The sequence below is a fragment of the Macaca mulatta genome, chromosome 1, assembly GCF_049350105.2.
Source record: "Macaca mulatta isolate MMU2019108-1 chromosome 1, T2T-MMU8v2.0, whole genome shotgun sequence".
Taxonomy (NCBI): Eukaryota; Metazoa; Chordata; class Mammalia; order Primates; family Cercopithecidae; genus Macaca; species Macaca mulatta.
This window is the reverse complement of record NC_133406.1, coordinates 208,510,096-208,531,536: the sequence shown is the minus strand read 5'-3', so window position 1 is coordinate 208,531,536 and position 21,441 is coordinate 208,510,096. Positions and strand designations below refer to the sequence as shown.

At 54.5% G+C, this 21,441-nt stretch overlaps 3 protein-coding genes across 3 annotated transcripts in view; 1 reads left to right on the top strand and 2 right to left on the bottom strand.

Annotated features, from left to right (window-relative positions):
* Positions 1 to 4,319: 4,319 nt before the first annotated feature.
* Positions 4,320 to 21,441, bottom strand: part of LOC144334483 (uncharacterized) — a 165,179-nt gene continuing 148,057 nt past the window's right edge. Inside the window, exons 2-5 of the mRNA XM_077964609.1 lie at positions 8,218 to 8,318; positions 7,725 to 7,979; positions 7,380 to 7,454; positions 4,320 to 4,527 (exon numbers count right to left, since the gene is read on the bottom strand). Coding sequence (XP_077820735.1) covers positions 4,488 to 4,527; positions 7,380 to 7,454; positions 7,725 to 7,979; positions 8,218 to 8,267 — 420 coding nt within the window. The 5' untranslated portion in view covers positions 8,268 to 8,318 and the 3' untranslated portion in view covers positions 4,320 to 4,487. The remainder of the gene's footprint in view (positions 4,528 to 7,379; positions 7,455 to 7,724; positions 7,980 to 8,217; positions 8,319 to 21,441) is intronic.
* Positions 18,123 to 18,994, bottom strand: FAM229A (family with sequence similarity 229 member A). Its single transcript, NM_001265827.1, is given in 3 exon segments — positions 18,123 to 18,363; positions 18,553 to 18,699; positions 18,781 to 18,994. Coding segments are annotated over 3 exon segments (384 nt in total). The 5' UTR covers positions 18,915 to 18,994; the 3' UTR covers positions 18,123 to 18,260.
* On the top strand, positions 19,295 to 21,305 carry TSSK3 (testis specific serine kinase 3). Its single transcript, XM_077964593.1, has one exon. The coding sequence runs from the start codon at positions 20,484 to 20,486 to the stop codon at positions 21,063 to 21,065; it is 582 nt and encodes a 193-aa protein (XP_077820719.1). The 5' UTR covers positions 19,295 to 20,483; the 3' UTR covers positions 21,066 to 21,305.

Below are 21,441 nucleotides of genomic sequence, written 5' to 3'. Positions count from 1 at the left end.
GGTCTCATATCCCTGGCTACCCTTCCCCAGTGCCTCAGCTCTCACCACTGTTGCATTGGGGAATATGCCAGGAATATAACACATGCTTTTGGGGGGACACATTCAAGTCATAGCAATCCACTCAGCCTGCCGAGCTTCAACTCGACTGGCTTCTCAGTTCCTCTGAGTGCTGAGTTCTGTCCTGCCTCAGGGCCTTTGAACATGCTGTTTCCTCTGCCCAGCATTCCTCTCTGCTTTCTGAATTTCTACTCGTCTCTTTTTTTTTTTTTTTTTTTTGAGATGGAGTCTCACTGTGTCACCCAGGCTAGAGTGCGGTGGCACAATCTTGGCTCACTGCAACCTCTGCCTCCCGGGTTCAAGCAATTCTCCTGCCTCAACCTCCCGAGTAGCTGGGATTACAGGCACCCGCCACTATGCTCAGCTAATTTTTGTATGTTTAGTAGAGACGGGGTTTCACCATGTTAGCCAGGCTGGTCTTGAACTTCTGACCTCAAGTGATCCGCCCACCTCAGCCTCCCAAAATGCTGGGATTACAGGTGTAAGCCACTGTTCCCAGCCTACTCTTCTTTTAAAACCCAGATCAAACCACTCCCAAGGAGCTTTCCAGAGTCCCCAGGAGGAAGGACTGGCTCTTCCCACCACAGACGCCATTGCTCTGGGCTTTGGGCTCAGCACCTCTCACACCTTACTTACGTCCTCCACTGCCCAAGCCAGGAACCTGGACTGATCTCAGCTCATTGCTCCTCTCCATTCCGCACTGCGGAAGACCCTTCGTTCACCTGGGCTGGGCTATGTCATCTGCTTCTCACTGATCTCTCTGCCAACCAGTCCTGCCCCTCCAGACATTCTCCACTGTCTCAGGGTCACTTTCTTTTTTTTTTTTTTTTTTTTTTTTGAGACGGAGTCTCGCTCTGTCACCCAGGCTGGAGTGCAGTGGCCGGATCTCAGCTCACTGCAAGCTCCGCCTCCCGGGTTCACGCCATTCTCCTGCCTCAGCCTCCCCAGTAGCTGGGACTACAGGCACCCGCCACCGCGCCCGGCTAGTTTTTTGTATTTTTTAGTAGAGACGGGGTTTCATCGTGTTAGCCAGGATGGTCTCGATCTCCTGACCTCGTGATCCGCCCATCTCGGCCTCCCAAAGTGCTGGGATTACAGGCTTGAGCCACCGCGCCCGGCCTCAGGGTCACTTTCTAATAGAGGGTGCTCAGCAGCTATTTGTTGACAGACAAAGTAAACGACAGGAGGAATGAATGAAGGCGTGACAGAAATGTAAAAACAAATGTGCTCTCCTTGGATTTTAACCGTTCAGTGGTTCCCTATTGCTCTCAGGACCAAGCCCGAGCCTTACATTTAAGGTATTTGCTATCTGAGCCCCACAACACACTCTGGGCTTCTGGCCAGGCCATAACCTTGCTCTCCTTCCTGCCTTAGCACAAGCAGTCCCCTCTGCCTGGCTGTCTTTCCCTGCTATTGCAGTAATCGAGGCCAGAGATGATGGGGCCTGAACTCAGTGCGGAAGGGAGAGTTGGCCAGCACCCATGTGTCTTGAGCTCAGTGTTCTCCCTGCTCTCAGTGCTGGCGCTTAAGAGGGTAGCCTTGGAGTTGAAGTTCCAGTGCCTATTAGAGGGCCCATGGAGACATCAGGCTGGCAGTTAGTGGATATATGAGTCTGGACTACAGAGGAGAAGCCCCATAGTTTGGGGTGATCCCAAATTTGAAGCCAAAGGGCTCAACGGGATCCATTAGAGAGAAAGAGTGGCTCAAGAAAGGAAGGCAGAGTCAGGCTGGGTGCGGTGGCTCACGCCTGCAATCCCAGCACTTTGGAAGGCTGAGTCGGGAGGATTGCTTGAGCCCAGGAGTTCGAGACCAGCCTGGGCAACGTAGCGTGATCCCCATCTCTAAAAGAAACAAAAAAAAAAGAAGGCAGAAGACATTTAGACTCCCATTGGGGATCAGCTGATGACCAGTGAGCCAGGAGCAGGGGTGTCCTCAAGGCTGGGGGAAGAAACGCCTTCCGGAAGGAGTGAGTGATCCACCATGTTAAATACCGCTGAAAGGCAGAGGAAAGGAGGGAAAGGAGCACGGGGGACATTCAGGAGCAGCAGCCGCAGGACTCAGGGAAGGACTCAGTGTGGGATTGGGGAGGTCGGAGGGCTGAGGGGGACCGCAGGTCTGGCTTGGGAAAATGGGCGGAAGGGTGTGCCAAGTGCCATGGAGGAAGCCTGAGGAAGAGCAGCGGCGTGTGCGTGGAAACAGAGGGGTCGGTTTGGGCCAGGCGAAACTGAGGTGACTTTGGGATGTCATTAGATCTATGGCCTGGAGAGAGAAGTCTGTGTTGGAGAGAGAGAAAAAATGAGACCCCCAACCACCCTCTCTCTCTCTCTCTCTTTTCTCTCTCCCGTATCTATGAGCTCATCTATATGCTACTCTGAAGTCTCTATCTCCAGCCTAGATCTCTGTCCAGAACTCCCAGTGAACTTGGAGGTCACCCTGGATGTCCCATAGGGACCTGTAAAACAGACAAACAGGCCCCAGTGGACACAGATCAGAGAGGACAGAGTTGGAGGCAGGAAACCCAGGGAAAAGTCAATTGGACTCGTCCAGACAAAGGACAAAGGCAATGGTGGCCTGAACTAGGCGAGGGAAGAGGGTAGAGGAGGAGAAGATGAAGTCTAGAGACATTCTGAGAGCAGAGAGCCCCAGAGATAGGGACTAGGTTCTGTGTGAAGGGAGAGGGGCTGGAGGAGGGAGGGACATGGTTGCTGCTCCAGAGAGCTGGGCATGGGGCTGCCCTGGAGAGCTGGGCATGGGGCTGCCCTCAGCTGGCCTTGTTTGAGGAGGAGCCCACCTGGCTGCCAATCTCACCTGTTTATTTGACTGAGAGCCCCGCAGAGGGCAGGGGATGGGTCATAAGGTTTTTTGTTTGTTTGTTTTGTTTTGTTTTGACGGACTTTTGCTCTTGTTGCCCAGGCTGGATTGAGGTGGTGTGATCTTGGCTCACCGCAACCTCTGCCTCCTGGGTTCAAGTGATTCTGCCTCAACCTCCCAAGTAGCTGGGATTACAGGTGCCCGACACCACACCCGGCTAATTTTTGTACTTTTAGTAAAGACAGAGTTTTGCCATGTTGGCCAGACTGGTCTCAAACTCCTGACCTCAGGCCATCTGCCTGCCTCGGCCTCCCAAAGTACTGGGATCATAGGCATGAGCCACCGCGTCCAGCCCATAGGGGGGTCTTATGTGGGTGGGGGAGGGGGGCTCCTGTTGAGCAGTGAGTGGATAAGTCAGGGCAGCTCTTTCCTCTAGTCATCAGCAACCTCTGCCAGACCTTTGCACGGAGGCTTGGGGGGAACCCCTCCAGGCCACAGTCCTGGACAGGACCTGGGACAGTGGGTAAGAGAGGGTGCAAGGACAGCTAGGCCTCGGACCTAACTGAGGGCCGGGGACCAATCGCCAGGCCGCGTCCCTCCCCTGCTTTATTTATTTGTTTATTTATTTATTTATTACTTTTTTGAGACAGAGTCTCGCTCTATCGCCCAGGCTGGAATGCAGTGGCGTGATCTTGGCTCATTACAACCCCTACCTCCTGGGTTCAAGTGATTCTCCTGCCTCAGCCTCCCGAGTAGCTGGAATTACAAGTGCATGCCACCACGCCCAGCTCTTTTGTATTTTTAGTAGAGACGGGGTTTCACTGTGTTGGCCAGGCTGTCTCGAACTCCTGACCTCAAGAGATCCACCCACCCCGGCCTCCCAAAATGCTGGGATTACAGGCATGAGCCACCGCACCCAGCCCCTCCCCTGCTTTAAACGTGTTCATGGCTCCCTGTTTCTGCCTGGATAACCCCTTGTACTGGCTTTCAAGGTCTTTGAAGCGATGCCCTAACTGGCCTCATTTTAGGGAGAGCCCGCTTGGCTGCCAGTCTCACAAATCCCCAAACCTTTCTGCACGCTGCCCCCTCTGCCTGGAATGCGGCTCCCCGGGCATGCCAACCCCAGTGCCCGCCCACCTGTCAAGATCCAGCTCCAGGGACCCCTCCAGAAGACTTTCCTGACCCACTGTGCCCCAAACTAATGTCACCCTCCTGTGACACTGTACTCAGCTGGTGCATGTCTCCTCTTTCCGTGGCACTTTGAGAGTCAGGAGAGTAGGAACCAGGCCTCTTTCATCCAGTCTCCTCCCTGGGAGCTCACGGTTGGGGTGGGCACGGTGGAAGGTCAAGGGGTGATGGCAGAGGCTCTCCCAGCCCTGTAGGTTTGGCCAACTCAGTGTGTGTCAATGGGAAAAACCGAGATCATCCCCTCAAAGTAGAGAGAGCCAGAGTGAGGCCACGGCGATTTTATTTGGAGAATGAAGGGCAGAACCATAGAGATCTCAGGAAGGAGGGCAAAGGTAACTCATTGTCATCCACAGAGAGGGGACTCAGGATCACGCTGCGCATCCAGGCCGTCTTCCCTCTTAGCCCAGCCTTGGCACAAGTCGGCCCCAGGATCATCGTGCGATGGAGACTGAAGCCTGTCTCCCCAAGTCCCTGAAAAACACATCTGTGACACTCTTCCTGAATCCCAGGGCACAGGGAGTGTGGCTGAGCATGCCAGACTGCCTGGGCTCAAATCCTGTCCTGCCATGAACTGCCTGGGTGTCTTTGGACAAGTCATTTGACAGCTCTGAGCCTCCGCCTCCTCATCTGAGGATAATGGGAATAATGAGGGTACCCACCTCATGGGGATGTGATGAGGCTTAAAGAAGAAAATGCATGCAAAGTTTTAGCACAGTACCTGGCAGTGAGTAAATGTGCAATAATATTAATTATTACTATTTTATCAAGAGGCCTGGAATCTGGTCCCAGTTCTGCCACTGTTTTCTTCCCTAGGCCTGCCTGAGTTTCCATCTATAAAGTAGGTGTTAATTGATTAAATGAGATAATGGATGCCAAAGAAGCTTCTGAGATGAGTGATTATTTCTGCCCTTTGAAGTTCACTTCCCCGAAGCTGCAGGGTGTTGTCACCCCCACTCTGTCAGGTCTTTACTGGGCTCTCCGTCTAGGCAGGACCCGTTGCTGAAGGGCCAGCCCATCTCCTCCCTTCTGCCCACAAGGCAGAATGAGAGGAAAAGGCTGGGGTTGCCTCAGCAGGGACTGTGGTTAGACAGGACGAAGAACTTCCTTCCGGACTGCAGGATGCTGCCCTGGGAAGGAGCCAGAGGTCGTGGGACTGATGCCGTTTGGGGGGAGGAGTTGCTTCCAGGAGAATGGCAAGGCCAAGCCAGTTAAGCCAGAGTTAGCCAGTGGGGTGATTCTACTGGGCAGTGACCTCACTTCCAGAGACGCTGATGGGGCCCTGTTTAAACTGGCCCCAGGGCTCCCAGGATCACAGAGACGACAGACAAAAAAGACACAGAAACACGATTCTCCAGGCACAGACAGCCAGAGGCAGTGGTTACCAACCAAGAGACTATACTGTTCCCTCCACCCAGAACACTCTTGCCAGGCTCTGGAAGCGGCTGACCGTCTTTCCTAGCCTCGTTTAAGACTTGCTTCCTCAGAAGTGACCTCCCGACAACGCATGCATTCTTTCAGCATTTGCTGTGCCCCAGCTATGTGTTAGGCACTGTTCTAGACCTGTGAACAACACTAAGTCCCAGCCGGGTGCGGTGGCTCATGCCTGTAATCCCAGCACTTTGGGAAGCTGAGGCAGGCGGATCATGAGGTCAGGAGATTGAAACCATCCTGGCTAACACGGTGAAACCCCATCTCTACTAAAAATACAAAAAAATAGCCGGGCGTGGTGGCGGGCGCCTGTAGTCCCAGCTACTCTGGAGGCTGAGGCAGGAGATTGGCATGAACCCAGGAGGCGGAGCTTGCAGTGAGCTGAGATCGTGCCACTGCACTCCAGCCTGGGCGACAGAGCGAGACTCCGTCTCAAAAAAAAAAAAAAGACCAAGTCCCTGTCCATCCCATATCAAGTAGCACCTGACCCAGCCCTGTTCTTCTCAAACATAACACACTGTTTCTCTCTTCAGTTTATGGCCTGTCTCCCCACCAGAATGTATGTTCCATGAGGGCAGGGACCTCAACTGTTTGCTTCACCAGTGTAAACCCAGTGATTAACTCAGTGTATAAACCTGTCACAAACCACTAAAATAGGCCCTTGATAAATACTTGTCTTGTTTTTGTTTTTTTTTTTTTGAGACAAGGTCTGCTCTATTGCCCAGGCTGGAGTGCAGTGGTGCGCTCTTGGCTCACTGCAACCTCTGCCTCCTGGGCTCAAGTGATCCTCCCACCTCAGCTGGGAGTAGCTGGGACTACAGGTGCATGCCACCATGCCTGGCTAATTTTTCGTACTTTTAATAGAGACGGGGTTTCGCCATGTTGCCCAGGCTGGTCTAGAACTTCTGGCCTCAAGCAATCTGCCCCCGTCAGCCTCCCAAAGTGCTGGGATTACAGGCGTGAGCCACCACGCCTGGCCAAGCCCTTGATAAATATTTGTTGACTAAATATACACAGATATCAGAGACAGAACACACAGAAACAGAACCACGCTCAGAGGCGGTACAGACTTTCAGAGATGCACCGAAATGTGAACACAGACACACAGGATGATTGCCACGACAGGGCCCTTCAAACTGACGGAGCCTCCCTTCCTTGCCTCTAGGCCCAGGGCTGGAGTGACCTTTGCCCTGGGGCTGACCCAGCTGGGGCCCACCCAAGTGCACCACTTTCCTGGTCCCCAACTCCTTGCACCGGGCACAGAGTTGGTATTACGTTTGGGGAGTCCTGTTTGGGGCTCCTCTACTTTTTTGGGGCATCTTCTGACGAACATAAATTTCAACATAATCAAATTTGTCAATCTTTTTTTTTTTTTTTTTTTGAGACGGAGTCTCGCTCTGTCGCCCAGGCTGGAGTGCAGTGGCCGGATCTCGGCTCACTGCAAGCTCCGCCTCCCGGGTTTACGCCATTCTCCTGCCTCAGCCTCCCCAGTAGCTGGGACTACAGGCGCCCGCCACCTCGCCCGGCTAGTTTTTTGTATTTTTTAGTAGAGATGGGGTTTCACCGTGTTAGCCAGGATGGTCTCGATCTCCTGACCTCGTGATCCGCCCGTCTCGGCCTCCCAAAGTGCTGGGATTACAGGCTTGAGCCACCGCGCGTATGTTTGTGTCGGCCCAAGAAGGGCAGGGAAAAATAACCCTGCAAAGACCACGCCCTGCACTCGGGGCCCCCACAGTGCCCTGGAGCCTCGCAGGCCGAGGCTGAGGCTGGCCGACCTCGTGCTCGGGCCTCGCCCCTCCCCACGCCTCTAGCTAGGCCCCGCCCAGACCCGCCCCTCCACGAGGCCCCGCCCACCGACCTCGCCCCCTGTGGCCCCGCCCCTCACCGGCTCTCACGGGTGCAAGGGAACTAGATGTCTCTTCCTTTTGCCCAGAAAATAGTAGTTAATATTCTGCCATCGGTGCTTCCACCTGGAGGGAGGGGAAATCGGGAAGACAGGGTGGGGGCAAGGCTCCCCTCCCTCTGGGTCTGCGTCTACTCCGCCTAGTCCCGCCCCTTCCTTCCGCTCCCGGTAGCCCTCAGGCCCCGCCCTTCCCACCCAGTTCCGCCCCCTCCCCTCGCTCCCAGGCCCCCATCCTCGGCTCTGGGGATCCTCCCCTTCCTTAGACCGCGCCCCTTCGCATAGGCCCCGCACCCGTCTGCTCCCCGGACCCTCGCCCCGCCCCTCTCGGCGCACTCACGTGAGTCTCGGGCGCGCGCCGTAGCAGCTTGGCCAGCGCGCTGAGGGCACGTCGGCCAGGCCGGTGGCCCCGGGCAGCAGTAACAGGTTGCGTGCGGGCCAGCGCCAGGCGGCACCCGGAGGGTGGCGGCGCTGCGGGCTCAGCCAGTAGTCGCCCAGGCTGCGGCGGGCGGCGGGCGCCGGCAAGACCGGGCCCCGGCTGCCCCAGAAACACAACTCCTTGTCCAGGCGGTGCGGGGCCGTGGCCCGGGGCCGCCTGCGGGGGAGATGGGACAGCGATCACCCCAGGAGAACACGACAGGCGGGGAGAAGGGAGCTGCCTCGGATCGGACGAGGCAGGGCACGGCCCGGGGTCACTCCTGGTCGATTTAGAAGGACGTGGAAAGGGACTGGAGGCCCCCACTGGCGCCTTCCCAAGGACCTGGGTGCCTCCTTCTCCAGCTGCCAGACCAGGGTGCTTTATCCCGCCGGCGCCTTCCCTCGGGCCCCCTCACCGGGACAGAAGAAAATTCACCACGAAGTGAGCAGTCTCGGTGAATAGCATGGTGTCCGGCCGGTCTGGCCCGACTGCGGCCTCTTTAATACCTGCCTGGGCGTGGAGGGGGAGTCCTGAAAACCCATAGTCCCCCGGGGCCTGGCTGTTTTTAGCAGAAGGCCAGGAGGCGTCAGCTGGCAGAGGGGGTGGGGGCAGAGCTGGTCTCTCTCATGAGGTCTAGTCTGGTCTGCCCCCACTAGTCGCTTCAGTGGGAGGGGGCTGGTCACCAGATCTCCAGGTTCCCCAGAGACACTCCTCCCCAGGTCCAAGGACAGAAGTGCAAGGACAGGCAGAGGCAGCAGGAGGGGCCAGGGGCAGGAAGGTCAGCTGCCCATTGGAGAAACCCTTCCTTATCCCACCCAGGGCTTCCAGCCCCTGCTCACACACTTTTTTTTGAGACAGGATCTCACTTTGTCATCCAGGCTGGAGTGCAGTGGGGTGATCACAGCTCACTGCAGCCTCGACCTCCTGGGCTCCAATGATCCTCCTGCCTCAGCCCCCCAAGTAACTGGTCTACAGGCACTCACCACCACATCTGGCTAATTTTTTGTATTTTTTGTAGATACAGGGTTTCACTATGTTGCCAAGGCTGGTGTCGAACTCCTGAGCTCAAGTGAATCACCGGCCTTGGCCTCTCAAGTCTAGGATTACAGGTGAGCCTTTTTTTCTTTTCTTTTTTTTTTTTTGAGACGGTCTCAACTCTGTCACCCAGGCTGGAGTGCAGTGGCACAATCACTGCTCACTGCATCTTCGACCTCCCAGGGCTAACCTTCCTGCTGATGCAGGAAGATTGCTGGGATTGCAGCAGCTGGGACCACAGGCCTGCGCAACCAAGTTCAGCTAATTTTTTGTGGTTTTTTTTTTGTAGAGACAGTTTTGCCATGTTGTCTAGGCTGGTCTCAAACTCCTGGGATCAAGCAATCTGCCCGCCTCCCAATCAGCTTCCCCAAAGTGCTGGGATTGCAGGCATGAGCCGCCACTCCTGGCTGGCCTCACACACTCCTGATGGTGTGCTCAGGCACATCTCACACCTCAAAGGGCCTCCTCTTCTCCCAGGCTTAGGCGCACCCTGACCCGCTCCCCATGGCTTTCATAGGTGCCTTTTCCCTAATTCTATGCATGCTTAAATGTCAGCTCTTCAGCCAACTCTAGTTCAGGAGGCTGCTGGGGCTCTAGGATTCCCTAAACTGTCAGCAAAGTCCTGATACTTTCCTTCCCCAAAACTGAAGTCTTTGATCTGTTTAACCCTCTCTTTTTGCAGAAGAAGAAACTGAGGTTCACAATGGGGCAGTGAAAAGCCAAAAGTAAAACCTAAGCTTTCTACAACTCTGCCTGCTCCTACAAAAGGTGATACAACCCTTCTGTGTGTCCTTGTCTAGCTCAGGGCATGGGGTTCAGGGCTTAGAGCCCAGGCTGGGCCCTGCTCCTCCCTGACCCCTGGGGATCCTAAGGAACATGCTGGCCCAGCTCCCTTTCCCACACTGCCAGTTTGGGCTATTTCCCCACCAGTGACTCACACTGGCTGCCGGGGAGAGTGGGCAGCTGTTCTGAGCCCCCAGAGCCCAGTACAGGCCCTGACTTGCCCCCCAAGTTGTACAGCCATATTTGGGAATTTAATCTGTTTTTCCTCCTTGGGGACTCTCCTTCCCTTAATCCCTTCCTTTTTTTCCCTGTCTTCAACCATTTTTCCATATCTTCAGCCTCACCCTCCCTGATGGCTTCTTCCCACAGGCAGACAAACAGGCTCTAGTCTTTTCATATGTTTGAAAAAAAGAAAGCCCTCCCTCAGCTCCACATCCTTCTCCAGCTCCCCTCTGCAGCCAACATTCTTGAAGGAGTTGTATACACACGTTGTTTCCACTTCCTCACTCAGCCCCTGCAATCTGGCTTCCTCCCCTACCATTCCACAGGAACAGCCTGCCAAGGTCACCACTGACCTCCTTGTTGCTAAATCCAAGGGATGCTTATAAGTCTTTATCTGCCTTGACCCCTTAGCAGTGGCCAGCTTTGACACAAATACTTCTTCCTCTTTGAGATACTTTTAGGCCCTTGTATTTCTGGACACTGTGCACTTTTGATTTTCTTGCTATCTTATGGGTTGCTGCCACATGGCAAATTTCTTATCCTTTGCTCACTGCCTAATCATGGTTGTTCCCAGACCTGCTACAGTCTGTCCCCGGGGAGTCTCATCAACTCCCATGCCTTCAGCGTCCAGCCCATGTCAGAAACTCATTTCTCTTTCTCAGTCCAGCCCTCTCCCCCACCCCACACCTGCCTTCTGGACCCCTCCTGCTGGATGTCCCATCTCTCAGGAAACAGGCTGCATACCTGCCCTCCCTCCATGTCCCCCAGCTTAGCCATCTCCCAGTTGTCTGAACCTGAAATCTGGACTTGGTTCTAGATTCTGTCCTCTCTCACCCCCCCTTTTTTTTTTTTTTTGAGACAGAGTCTTGCTCTGTTGCCTAGGCTGGAGTGCAGTGGTGCAGTCTTGGCTCCCTGCAACCTCTGCCTCCTGGGTTCAAGCAATTCTCCTGCCTCAGCTTCCCGAGTAGCTGGGACTACAGGCGTGCATCACCATGCCTGGCTAATTTTTATATTTTTAGTAGAGACGGGGTTTCATCATGTTGGCCAGGCTGGTCTTGAACTCCTGACCTCACGATCCACCCTCCTCGGCCTCCCAAAGTGCTGGGATGATAGGCGTGAGCCACTGTGCCCAGCTTTTCTCACCCTTTTCATCCTTAAGCAGCTATGAAATCCTGTCCTTTCAGGACATACCTAAAATCCCATCGCTTCTCTCCATTTCCACCAACACCTGAGCCAAGGGCCCATCACCTTTCACCAGAGAGGCTGCAGCAGCCTGCTGACCTGTCTCCCTGCTGCCACTCTCAATCCCCTATGTGGTCTGTTCCTATAGGGCAGCCGGGTGTGTCTTCCCAAAATAGGAATATGTCTCCCTGCACCATGTCTTTAGCATCAAGTTCACCCAACCCATGGCCCATGCCAACCCCAGTGTTGGGGCGTTCCTCAGTCTTTGCCTGGGTAACAGCTTCTCATCCTTCAGTTCAAGCGTCCGTTCCTCATGAGAGCCATTTCCAACCTCCCAGCCAGGCAGGTGGCTCTACTCTTTCTTCTCCTCATAGCACCAAGGCCTCTCCTCTGTGGACATCACAAGCAGTCATTCACAAACTAGTCTAATCTGCAGATTCCTGAGCCCTCCTGTTCTACACCCTGGGGATGTCAGGAGGAGGACGGTCCAGCCCCTGGCCCCTGGGATGACAGGCGTGAGCTGAGATCAGGAATAGATACGGACACTGAAGGCAACACAGTGGCCATGCAGGCCCTAGGGATGGGGGACTGATGGGTGGTCAGGGGAGCCGCCTTTGAGGGCAATCTGCAGGGTCAGGGGAAGCTATTCCAGGCAGAAGGGACAGTGTGCTTAAGGTGGGAGGAATGTTTTGTGATGATTTGGATGTGAAGAAGCCATTGATGAGGTTTAGATAGGAAACTGACCCAGCTGCATTTGTGGTCTTTATAAAATAATTCTGGATTGGAGGAATCAAGCGAGGAAGAAAGGAGGGAAACCCGGCAGGGAGCTGCGGGAATAATCAGGTAAGTATTAAGGGGGACCTGACTCAGGGCAGTGGCAGTGGATTTGGGGCAGACTGAACTGTGGTTGCCTGTACTGGAGTCAGGGAAGAGGGAGGGAATGAGAATGATTCTAGTCCCCTACCCTTACGGTGGGTGGGAGAGGGCAGTGGGAGCTGGACCATCCATATCCCCGTGGTGACCAGGCTGTTCTACCTGCAGTCCTTCATCCATCCTTTGTATTTTTTTTTCTTTTCTTTTTTTTTTTTGAGTCAGTCTCGCTTTGCCGCCCAGGCTGGAGTGCAGTGGCATGATCTCAGCTCACTGTGACACCCACCTTCCAGGTTCAAGCGATCCTCCTGCCTCAGCCTCCTGAGTAGCTGGGATTACAAGCACATGCCACCATGCCTAGCTAATTTTTGTATTTTTAGTAGAGACGGGGTTTCACCATGTTGGTCAGGCTGGTCTTGAACTCCTGACCTTGTAATATGCCTGCCTCAGCCTCCCAAAGTGCTGGGATTACAGGTGTGAGCCACCGCGCCTGGCCGTCTTTTTTTCTTATATTCATGCAGTGACATGATCTCGGCTCACTGCAGCCTTGACCGTCCAGGCTCAAGCGATTCTCCTCTCACCCACCTGAGTAGCTGTGACTACAGGCACATGCTACCACACCCAGCTAATATTTTTGTATTTGTAGAGACACTATGTTGTCCAGGCTGGTCTTGAACCCCTGTGCTCAAAAGATCCACCTGCCTCAGCCTCTCAGAGTGCTGGGATTACAGGTGTGAGCTACCGCACTGGCCTCATCCTTTTTCTTTTCTTTCTTCTTTCCTTCCTTTCCCTTTCCTTTTTCCCTCCCTCCCTCTCTTTCCTTCCTATCTTCCTTCCCTTCATCTGTCTTCCTTCCTTCCTCTCTTTCTTTCTTTCTCTTTCTCCTTCCTTCCTTCCTTCCTTCCTTCCTTTCTTTCTCTCTCTCTCTCTCTCTCTCTCTCTCTTCTCTCTCTCTCTCTTCTCTCTCTCTCTCTTCTCTCTCTCTCTCTTTTTCTTTTTGAGACAGAGTCTCACTCTGTTGCCCAGCCTGGAGTGCAGTGGCATGATCTTGGCTCACGGCAACCTCTACCTCCTAAACTCAGGTGATCCTCCCGCCTCAGCCTCCCAAGTAGTTGGGACTACAGGCATGTGCCACCACACTTGGCAATTTTTTTTTTTTTGGTAGAGACAGGGTTTTGCCATGTTGCCCAGGCTGGTCTCAATCTCCTGACCTCAAGAGGTCTGCCCATCTCAGCCTCCCAAAGTGCTGGGATTACAGGCGTAAGCCACCATGCCTGGGCACCCCATCCTTTTTCTTAGGGGAGCAGATGGAGGCCCCTAAGAAGTAGAAGGCTGCTGGCCGGGCGCGGTGGCTCAAGCCTGTAATCCCAGCACTTTGGGAGGCCGAGACGGGCGGATCACTAGGTCAGGAGATCGAGACCATCCTGGCGAACACGGAAACCCCGTCTCTACTAAAAAATACAAAAAACTAGCCGGGCGAGGCGGCGGGCGCCTGTAGTCCCAGCTACTCGGGAGGCTGAGGCAGGAGAATGGCGTAAACCCGGGGGGCGGAGCTTGCAGTGAGCTGAGATCCGGCCACTGCACTCCAGCCCGGGCGACAGAGCCAGACTCCGTCTCAAAAAAAAAAAAAAAAAAAAAAGAAGTAGAAGGCTGCTAATAAGGCCTAGGACTAGGCAGAGGGGAGGAGAAGGGGAAGCTGGGTCCGAGTCCCGATGTGATGAGGTTTCAGGGAAAGTGGCATCTGGGGTTTCCTCAGAGCCTGGAAATTCCACTGTTTCCGGCTCCACTCTGAGACCCCCAAATCCTGAGATGCTCAAACCCTGGGGCCCAGTCCTTACAAGTCCTGGGGGCCCTCTAGGGGATGTGAGTCTGTATCAGGAGGTCCACAATCCCCTGACAAGTCCCAAGGTGGTGAGTAGGATCCTTGACTGTCCCTAATGCCAATGTGCACTTCGGGTGAGGCAGACCCCACGCCTGTTCCCTGCATGATCCCATGTCATCCTCATGTAATCCTTGGAGGCACATAGCTTATTTATCCCCATGCCACCTATGAGACTTCAAGGGGTTAAGGAACTTGCTCAAATTTGCACGGCTAGGGTGAGGCAGAGTGAGGATTTGAACCAAGGTTTGACTGACATCAGAGTCTGTGCTTTTAACTCCTGTGCTATATTAAGTCTGGCGACCCCCCTGGTTGATTGGCTCAGTAAGAGGAGGAGGATTTGTGGGGGATTTGCTTGTGGTTGGGGTGGCTGTCCCCCTCTCATATCAAGCGATGGGAAAGGGTAGCACTGACGTCAATTATTGCCATGGTGATACAGCAACCCTTTCCCTGCTGTCTCCATGGTAACCTGGGGGGTCCATCTGTACTTCGCCCCCTCCTTCTAAAAGGGGGTCCCTTAGGGAGGGGCTGGCTAATAAGGTGTCTGAGAAAGAAGTCAGGGAAGGCAGTGATTCGAGCATCCCCCTTTGCCTGGCCCCTCCCCATTCCTCAGGCCCAGAGAGTAAGGCTGGGATCTACATTGGGTTCTGCACTGGGGTCTGGGGACAGATGTACCCTTTAGGGTAAGGGAGGCAGCTCTGTCTTTGCTACCTGGGGATTCCCCTGGAAATTCCCCTGCCCCCAATCCCCCCACCAAGTTCTTAGGCTCCTGAACAGAACTGCTAAGAAGTTGGCAGAGAGAGACAAGAGGGTTTCCTCAGCCCTCTTCAGGGCTGGACATCACCCAACCCCTGGGGACAGTGTCTTTGGCTGTCTGGCTCTCTGCTGCCCCTTGAAGCCAATGGTAGGAGCAGCAGCCATAGCAGTCTCTCTTGCTTATCAAGTGGTAGCTGTGGCAGTGATTCTTGCGTGGTGCTATACATACAGGTCCTTGCTGAAACTTTCCACCAGGTGTCAATTAACCCCACTTTACAGATTTGAAGATGGAGGCTTAGAGGGGCTAAGTAACTAGCTCAAGATTGCACAGTTAGAAAAACAGAGTCAGGGCCGGGCACGGTGGCTCACGCCTGTAATCCCAGCACTTTGGGAGGCCGAGGTGGGCGGATCACGAGGTCAGGAGATCAAGACCATCCTGGCTAACACGGTGAAACCCTGTCTCTACTAAAAAATACAAAAAAAAAAAAAAACAGAGTCAGGACCTGAACTCAGCACTAGTTTTGGCCAGTGGCTTTTCCAGTGAGAAGGAGGAAGAAGAAACAGAGACCAGGATGGAAGAGAAGAGAAACAGGAGAGTGAAGTGACCCAGCTAGGAACCTGTCATACTCTGCCTGCCTGCAGAACAAAATTCAGACTCCTTCACCTGGTATGCAAAGGTCTCCTTGATCCAGCTTCTCTTCTATTAACCCATTCCTGGATCCCCTGCATTCTACGCTCTGAAAGGGAAAATGATGTCAAATTCAGGCCTGGATTCTCAGTACCAGCCATGGCCCAGGAAGGTGTTGACGAAAATTGATGAACTGAGTTTCTTGAACTTGTCCTTCACTTTCCTGCCTCCAGGCCTTTACCCACAATGCTTCCTCCCCAAAGGGAGTGCCCTTCCCCTTGCTCATGGACATTCTAGAGCTAACTAGTCCCACTGGCAAGGACTGCGTCTAGAATCTTTGTGTCCTTCACAAATCAGGCATGTGGGACGTGGCAGTAACTGGTTCTAAATTTTTTTTTTTTTTTGAGACGCAGTCTCACTCTGTCACCCAGGCTGGAGTGCAGTGGCGCGATCTCGTCTAACTGCAAGCTCCACCTCCCAGGTTCACACCATTCTCCTGCCTCAGCCTCCCGAGTAGCTGGGACTACAGGCTTCTGCCACCATGCCTGGCTATTTTTTTTGTATTTTTAGTAGAGATGGGTTTCACCATGTTATCCAGGATGGTCTCGATCTCTCGACCTTATGATTCACCCGCCTCGGCCTCGCAAAGTGCTAGGATTACAGGTGTGAGCCACCGCACCCGTTCTAATTTTTTTTAGAGTCAGCATCTCACTCTGTTGCTCTGGCTGGAGTGCAGTGGTGTGAACTTGGCTCATTGCAGCCTCAAACTCCTGGGCTTAAGCAATCCTCCTGCCTCAGGCTCCCCAGTAGCTAGGACTACAGGCACATGTCATCATACCTGGTTTTTGGGTTTTGTTTCGTTTTTAGAGATGGGATCCTGCTGTTTTCCATGCTGGTCTTGAACTCCTGGGCTTAAGTGATCCTTGTGCCTCAGCCTCCCAAAGTGCTGGGATTACAGGCCTGAGCCACCATGCCTGGCCTATTTTTTTTTTTTTTTTTTTTTTTGAGACGGAGTCTCGCTCTGCCGCCCAGGCTGGAGTGCAGTGGCCGGATCTCAGCTCACTGCAAGCTCCGCCTCCCGGGTTCACGCCATTCTCCTGCCTCAGCCTCCCGAGTAGTTGGGACTACAGGCGCCCGCCACCGCGCCCGGCTAGTTTTTTGTATTTTTTTAGTAGAGACGAGGTTTCACCGTGTTAGCCAGGATGGTCTCGATCTCCTGACCTCGTGATCCGCCCGTCTCGGCCTCCCAAAGTGCTGGGATTACAGGCTTGAGCCACCGCGCCCGGCTTTTTTTTTTTTTTTAGGAAAGGAAGGTTGAGAAGACAGGAGAAAGGCAGTGGGAGAGATGGGGGAAAAAAAAAAGGAAGAATGAGAAGGATTCACTATTTGGGGGCTGATAGAGTCCAAAGAGACCAGCTGATGCCTTTTTTTTTTTTTTTTTTTAATTAAAAAAAAAACAGTGAGGAAATAGGCCCTTTTAATAAGCCTCCTACATGGGGACTGCCTGGGACAGCATTTTATGTGGAAACTGAGAAGGGTATCCCTTTTGGGTGACTGTGGAATTCTAAGGTGCTGTAGGGAGAGTCTGGACTTCTCTACCCCATGAGGATTAGATGCGGGTGTTGAATTAATTGTCCTTAGATCTCAGGGTACAGGAGACTGAACCTAACCTTTAGGTTACACTCCCTCCATACAAAATTGGAAAGCAGAATATACGGGCTCATTAAAGCAAAATTGGAAAGTAGAAAATAGTTGCTTAAATACTACCACTTCCGGGCAGGCTTCCTGTCATGGGCCCCTCCGAGGGTAGATCTTAGGGCATGTGGTCTGAGGATGCCAAGGAGTGTGCTAGTGTCACTTCTCATTGGGGGAACTGAGTCTCAAAGGCTCAGTTCACTCATCTGTAAAATAGGAAGTTAAACCAACTTCTTTCTTTCTCTTTCTTTTTTTTCTTTTTTTTGATAGAGTCTTGCTCTGTTGCCCAGGCTGGAGTGCAGAGGCATGATCTTAGCTCACTGCAACCTCTGCCTTCTGGGTTCAAGTGATTCTCCTGCCTCAGCCTCCCGAGTGGCTAGGATTACAGGTGTGTACCACCACACCCAGCTAATTTTTATATCTTTAGTAGAGATGGGGTGTCACCATGTTGGCCAGGCTGGTCTCAAACTCCTGACCTCGTGATCCACCTGCCTTGGCCTCCCAAAGTGCTGGGATTACAGGCGTCAGCCAGCATGACCGGCAAGCCAAGGTTTTTCAAATGGCCTCTCCCCCAATCTTTTTATGATCCCTTCTGTCCTAGGAGAAACCAAGTCTCAGGATGGACTAGGGCAGCTCCAAACCCTTCCAACAAGGAAGGCCCCAGGCGCCTAGGACCGCAAAGAGCAAGTCCCAGAACCATCTTCTCGCTGGAGAGGATTAAAATGGGCCTGGTGGGGCGTCTGTAGTCTCAGCTACTCGGGAGGCTGAGGCAGGAGAATTGTTTGAACCTGGGAGGCGGAGGTTGCAGTGAGCAGAGATCGCGCCATTGCACTCCAGCCTGGGAAACAGCGAGACTTCGTCTCAAAAAAAATATATAATAATAAATAAATAAATAAATAAATAAATAATGGGCCTGGTGTGGGTGGCCACTGGCTGTATTCTATGTTACTTGTCGGCCCACCTCTCCCTCCTGTCCCCCACTTCTGTGGGTCACCGGGGTCCAGCACAGTGATGTGAATTTCACCAGAGAACTAGGAGAGGGTTAGAGAGATCTGGGACAAGGGCAGGGCCCCAGGGGAAAGGCTGCCCAGCAAAAAATGGGAGGAGCGAAGTGGCATAGGTTGAAAGGTGGAAGGGCGGGCCCCTGGGGCTGTGTCCAAGCGAGGAGGCCGCGGAAGGGCAAGTGTTATTGGACTGGACAGAGCAGCTGGTGGGCCCGACGGATAGACATACACTGCCAGCCCGGAGTGGAAAGAACAGTTTATGCTGTGCTTTATTAAAATGTGCATCATTTATTTTAAAATGTGCATCATTGTCTCGTGCTCGGCGCATGCGACCTCAGCGTGGTGGCCCGCGGGGGGGCCTCGTTCCCGCCCAGCTCCCGCGGAGCCGCAGGGAGCAGGCGCACTCACGTGGCGCGGGCCCGGGGGCTCCCGCCCATGGCCAGGTAGACGTCGATGGGCACGTGCAGCAGCGTCAGGCAGTGGCATCCGGGGCAGCGACGAAGCGGCCTGGGGAAAGCGGGGCGCGACAGGGGGCGCTGAGGCGGGGGCCCGGCCCATCCTGTGGGGAACATCCAGGGAGTGCACCTGGGTCCCCGGGGGTCCGGACGTGGATGCGGGGACCTGACTGCTGGGGGCGCCAAGTGGGACCGAGGGCGGGGCCGCGGGACGGGCGGAGGGGGTTGGCGCGGGCCTCACCTGACCGGGTTGTGCTCCGTCGCTACCGCCTCCGGGCTGTCCTGGGACTCGGGGGAGGCGGCAAGGCCACGGGAGTCTCCGGCCTCAATGGGGAATCTCCGACCCTGCGGGGGCTCCTGGGCGCTCATGTCCAGGCCCCGGGGCGCTCTGCGCGGGGAGTGGCGGTCAGGCCTCTCCCGGGCAGCCGGGCGCCGCCGCCTCGCGCCCGCCCCCTGGGCCGTCGCTCACCTCCCGGAGGCTGAGACCGGTCCCAGGCTGGAAGCAGCTGCCCGAGCCCTGGCCGCGGGAGAACGCTCCGGTCCAGGCGGAGCCGGGCAGGTCTCTGCGGCGGGCCCGGACCCGGGCGTCGAGGAGGGCAGCATTGTGACCCGGGCCGCGGCGCGCTGACCTCACAGAACCCGTTCCTCCCACTGGAGAACCCCCAACGGCGCCCCCGGCCGCCCCTGGCACTCAGCGCGGGCCGGAACCGGGGACTGGAGGGATCTGGCCATGGCGCCTGGAGACGGGGTAGCGCAGACCCCAGCCACCCGATGGGGGCGCAACAGGCCAGGGCAACCCGCCGCGAGGTGGCGTCCACGCCAAGGAGCCGAGCCTTCCCGGCCCACACAGACGCCGAGGAGCGCCCTCCCAGACGGGGCTACGACTCAGTGCCTGGCGCGGGGGCGGGCTCGGCGGTGACTTAATCCGGGCTGGGTTTGGTGGTGGTAGTGAGGGCAGGTAGGGGCACTGCCCATTTTGGCCAAGGGTCACACAGCATTTACATCACAATTGCGCCGGAGCTTAAAAATGTCTGGCCCTCTCCCTCCCCACCACCCGCGGCTGTGTCCAGACAATGTTCTAACGCTGGGGGCGGCTGCGGATGAAGTCCTTGGGGAGAAAAGGAGCAGGCCAAAGGCGATGGTGGAGTAGAGCTGCCTCGCAGAGGCAGCATGAGCTGAGAGGGTGATAGGAAGGAGGCGCTAGACAGGATGGAGGACTTTCTGCTCTCCAATGGGTACCAGCTGGGCAAGACCATTGGGGAAGGGACCTACTCAAAAGTCAAAGAAGCATTTTCCAAAAAACACCAAAGAAAAGTGGCAATTAAAGTTATAGACAAGATGGGAGGGCCAGAAGGTGAGCTGGGGCCCCTTTGGAGGGAAGGAGGGCTGGCTGAAGGCGGTGGGTGCTTCCTCCTGTTGAAAAGATCATTCGATCACTCCCTGCGCCCACTGGCCTGGAACCAAGCAAGCCGGATGGCAGCTCTGGAGTGGGTCAGTGGGTAACAGAGGGATTCTGGGAGTCCAGGAACATTACACCCCCCAAAATGCAAGATTAAAGTGGCATGAGGTAAAGGATCCTCAGAGGCAAAACCTGAGCCAGGCTTTCCTTTCCGGCAGGGGAACAGAGACTGGCAGAGGCCACAGCCAGGGCTAGTAGAGAACAGGGGCTGGTGCCAAGGCCCGTGGAGATGGGAAAAAGGAAGACAGGGCTCATAGAAAGAACTATGGGGTCAGGGGACAGCGGCGGGAGGAGCTGGCTCACCAGCCTGTGGACAAATCAGGCCTGCTAATTTGTGATTCTGTGGCTTTGTCTAAAAGCACCTAAAGCACCTTGATATCCAGTCTCACAGACTGCTCAACAGTCCACGAGGCTGGTGGGAGTGGTTCTTTTTTGAATGATACACTAATGACAAAAATAATAGAAGTAAACATTCTTTGCAATGTCCAAGCAGCTAGACACATTTAAGACCATTAAGGGAGCCAAGAAATAAGACCCAGACAAAGTGGGCAGAAGTTGGAAGGCAGGAGACAGGTGTGAGGAGGTGGGCCTTTCTGATCTGCCAGCCCATCTCTCCTCCCCTTACTTCCTCAGAGTTTATCCAGAGATTCCTGCCTCGGGAGCTCCAAATTGTCCGTACCCTGGAACACAAGAACATCATCCAGGTGTATGAGATGCTGGAGTCTGCCGACGGGAAAATCTGCCTGGTGATGGAGCTGGCTGAGGGAGGGGATGTCTTTGACTGCGTGCTGAATGGGGGGCCATTGCCTGAGAGCCGGGCCAAGGCCCTCTTCCGTCAGATGGTTGAGGCCATCCGCTACTGCCATGGCTGTGGTGTGGCCCACCGGGACCTCAAATGTGAGAACGCCTTGTTGCAGGGCTTCAACCTGAAGCTGACTGACTTTGGCTTTGCCAAGGTGTTGCCCAAGTCGCGCCGGGAGCTGAGCCAGACCTTCTGCGGCAGCACAGCCTATGCCGCCCCTGAGGTGCTGCAGGGCATTCCCCATGATAGCAAGAAAGGTGATGTCTGGAGCATGGGTGTGGTCCTGTATGTCATGCTCTGTGCCAGCCTACCTTTTGACGACACAGACATCCCCAAGATGCTGTGGCAGCAGCAGAAGGGGGTGTCCTTCCCCACTCATCTGAGCATCTCGGCCGATTGCCAGGACCTGCTCAAGAGGCTCCTGGAACCCGACATGATCCTCCGGCCTTCAATTGAAGAAGTTAGTTGGCATCCATGGCTAGCAAGCACTTGATAAAAGCAATGGCAAGTGCTCCCCAATAAAGTAGGGGGAGAAAGCAAACCCAAAAATCCGCTTCTAAAATGGTGATATATATTTTACGCCTTAAGTTTACTTATCCTAAAACTTACATCTACCGGAGCCTTACTACCACTCTTCCCTTTTAGAGATCTTCATGGAATCAAAGGGCCTCATTCAGACTTGCTTTTTTTTTTTTTTTTTCCTCCTTGCTCTGTCGCCCAGGCTGGAGTGCAGTGGCACGATTCCAGCTCACTGCAACTCTGCTTCTCAGGTTCAAGCGTTTCTCCTGCCTCAGCCTCCCTAGTAGCTGGGATTACAGGCACCTACCACCACACCTGGCTATTTCTGTATTTTTAGCAGAGATGGGGTT

Bases quoted from the DNA above. Each gene is read 5' to 3' on its own strand.
- TSSK3 (XM_077964593.1), top strand. From the start codon at position 20,484: ATGCTGGAGTCTGCCGACGGGAAAATCTGCCTGGTGATGGAGCTGGCT.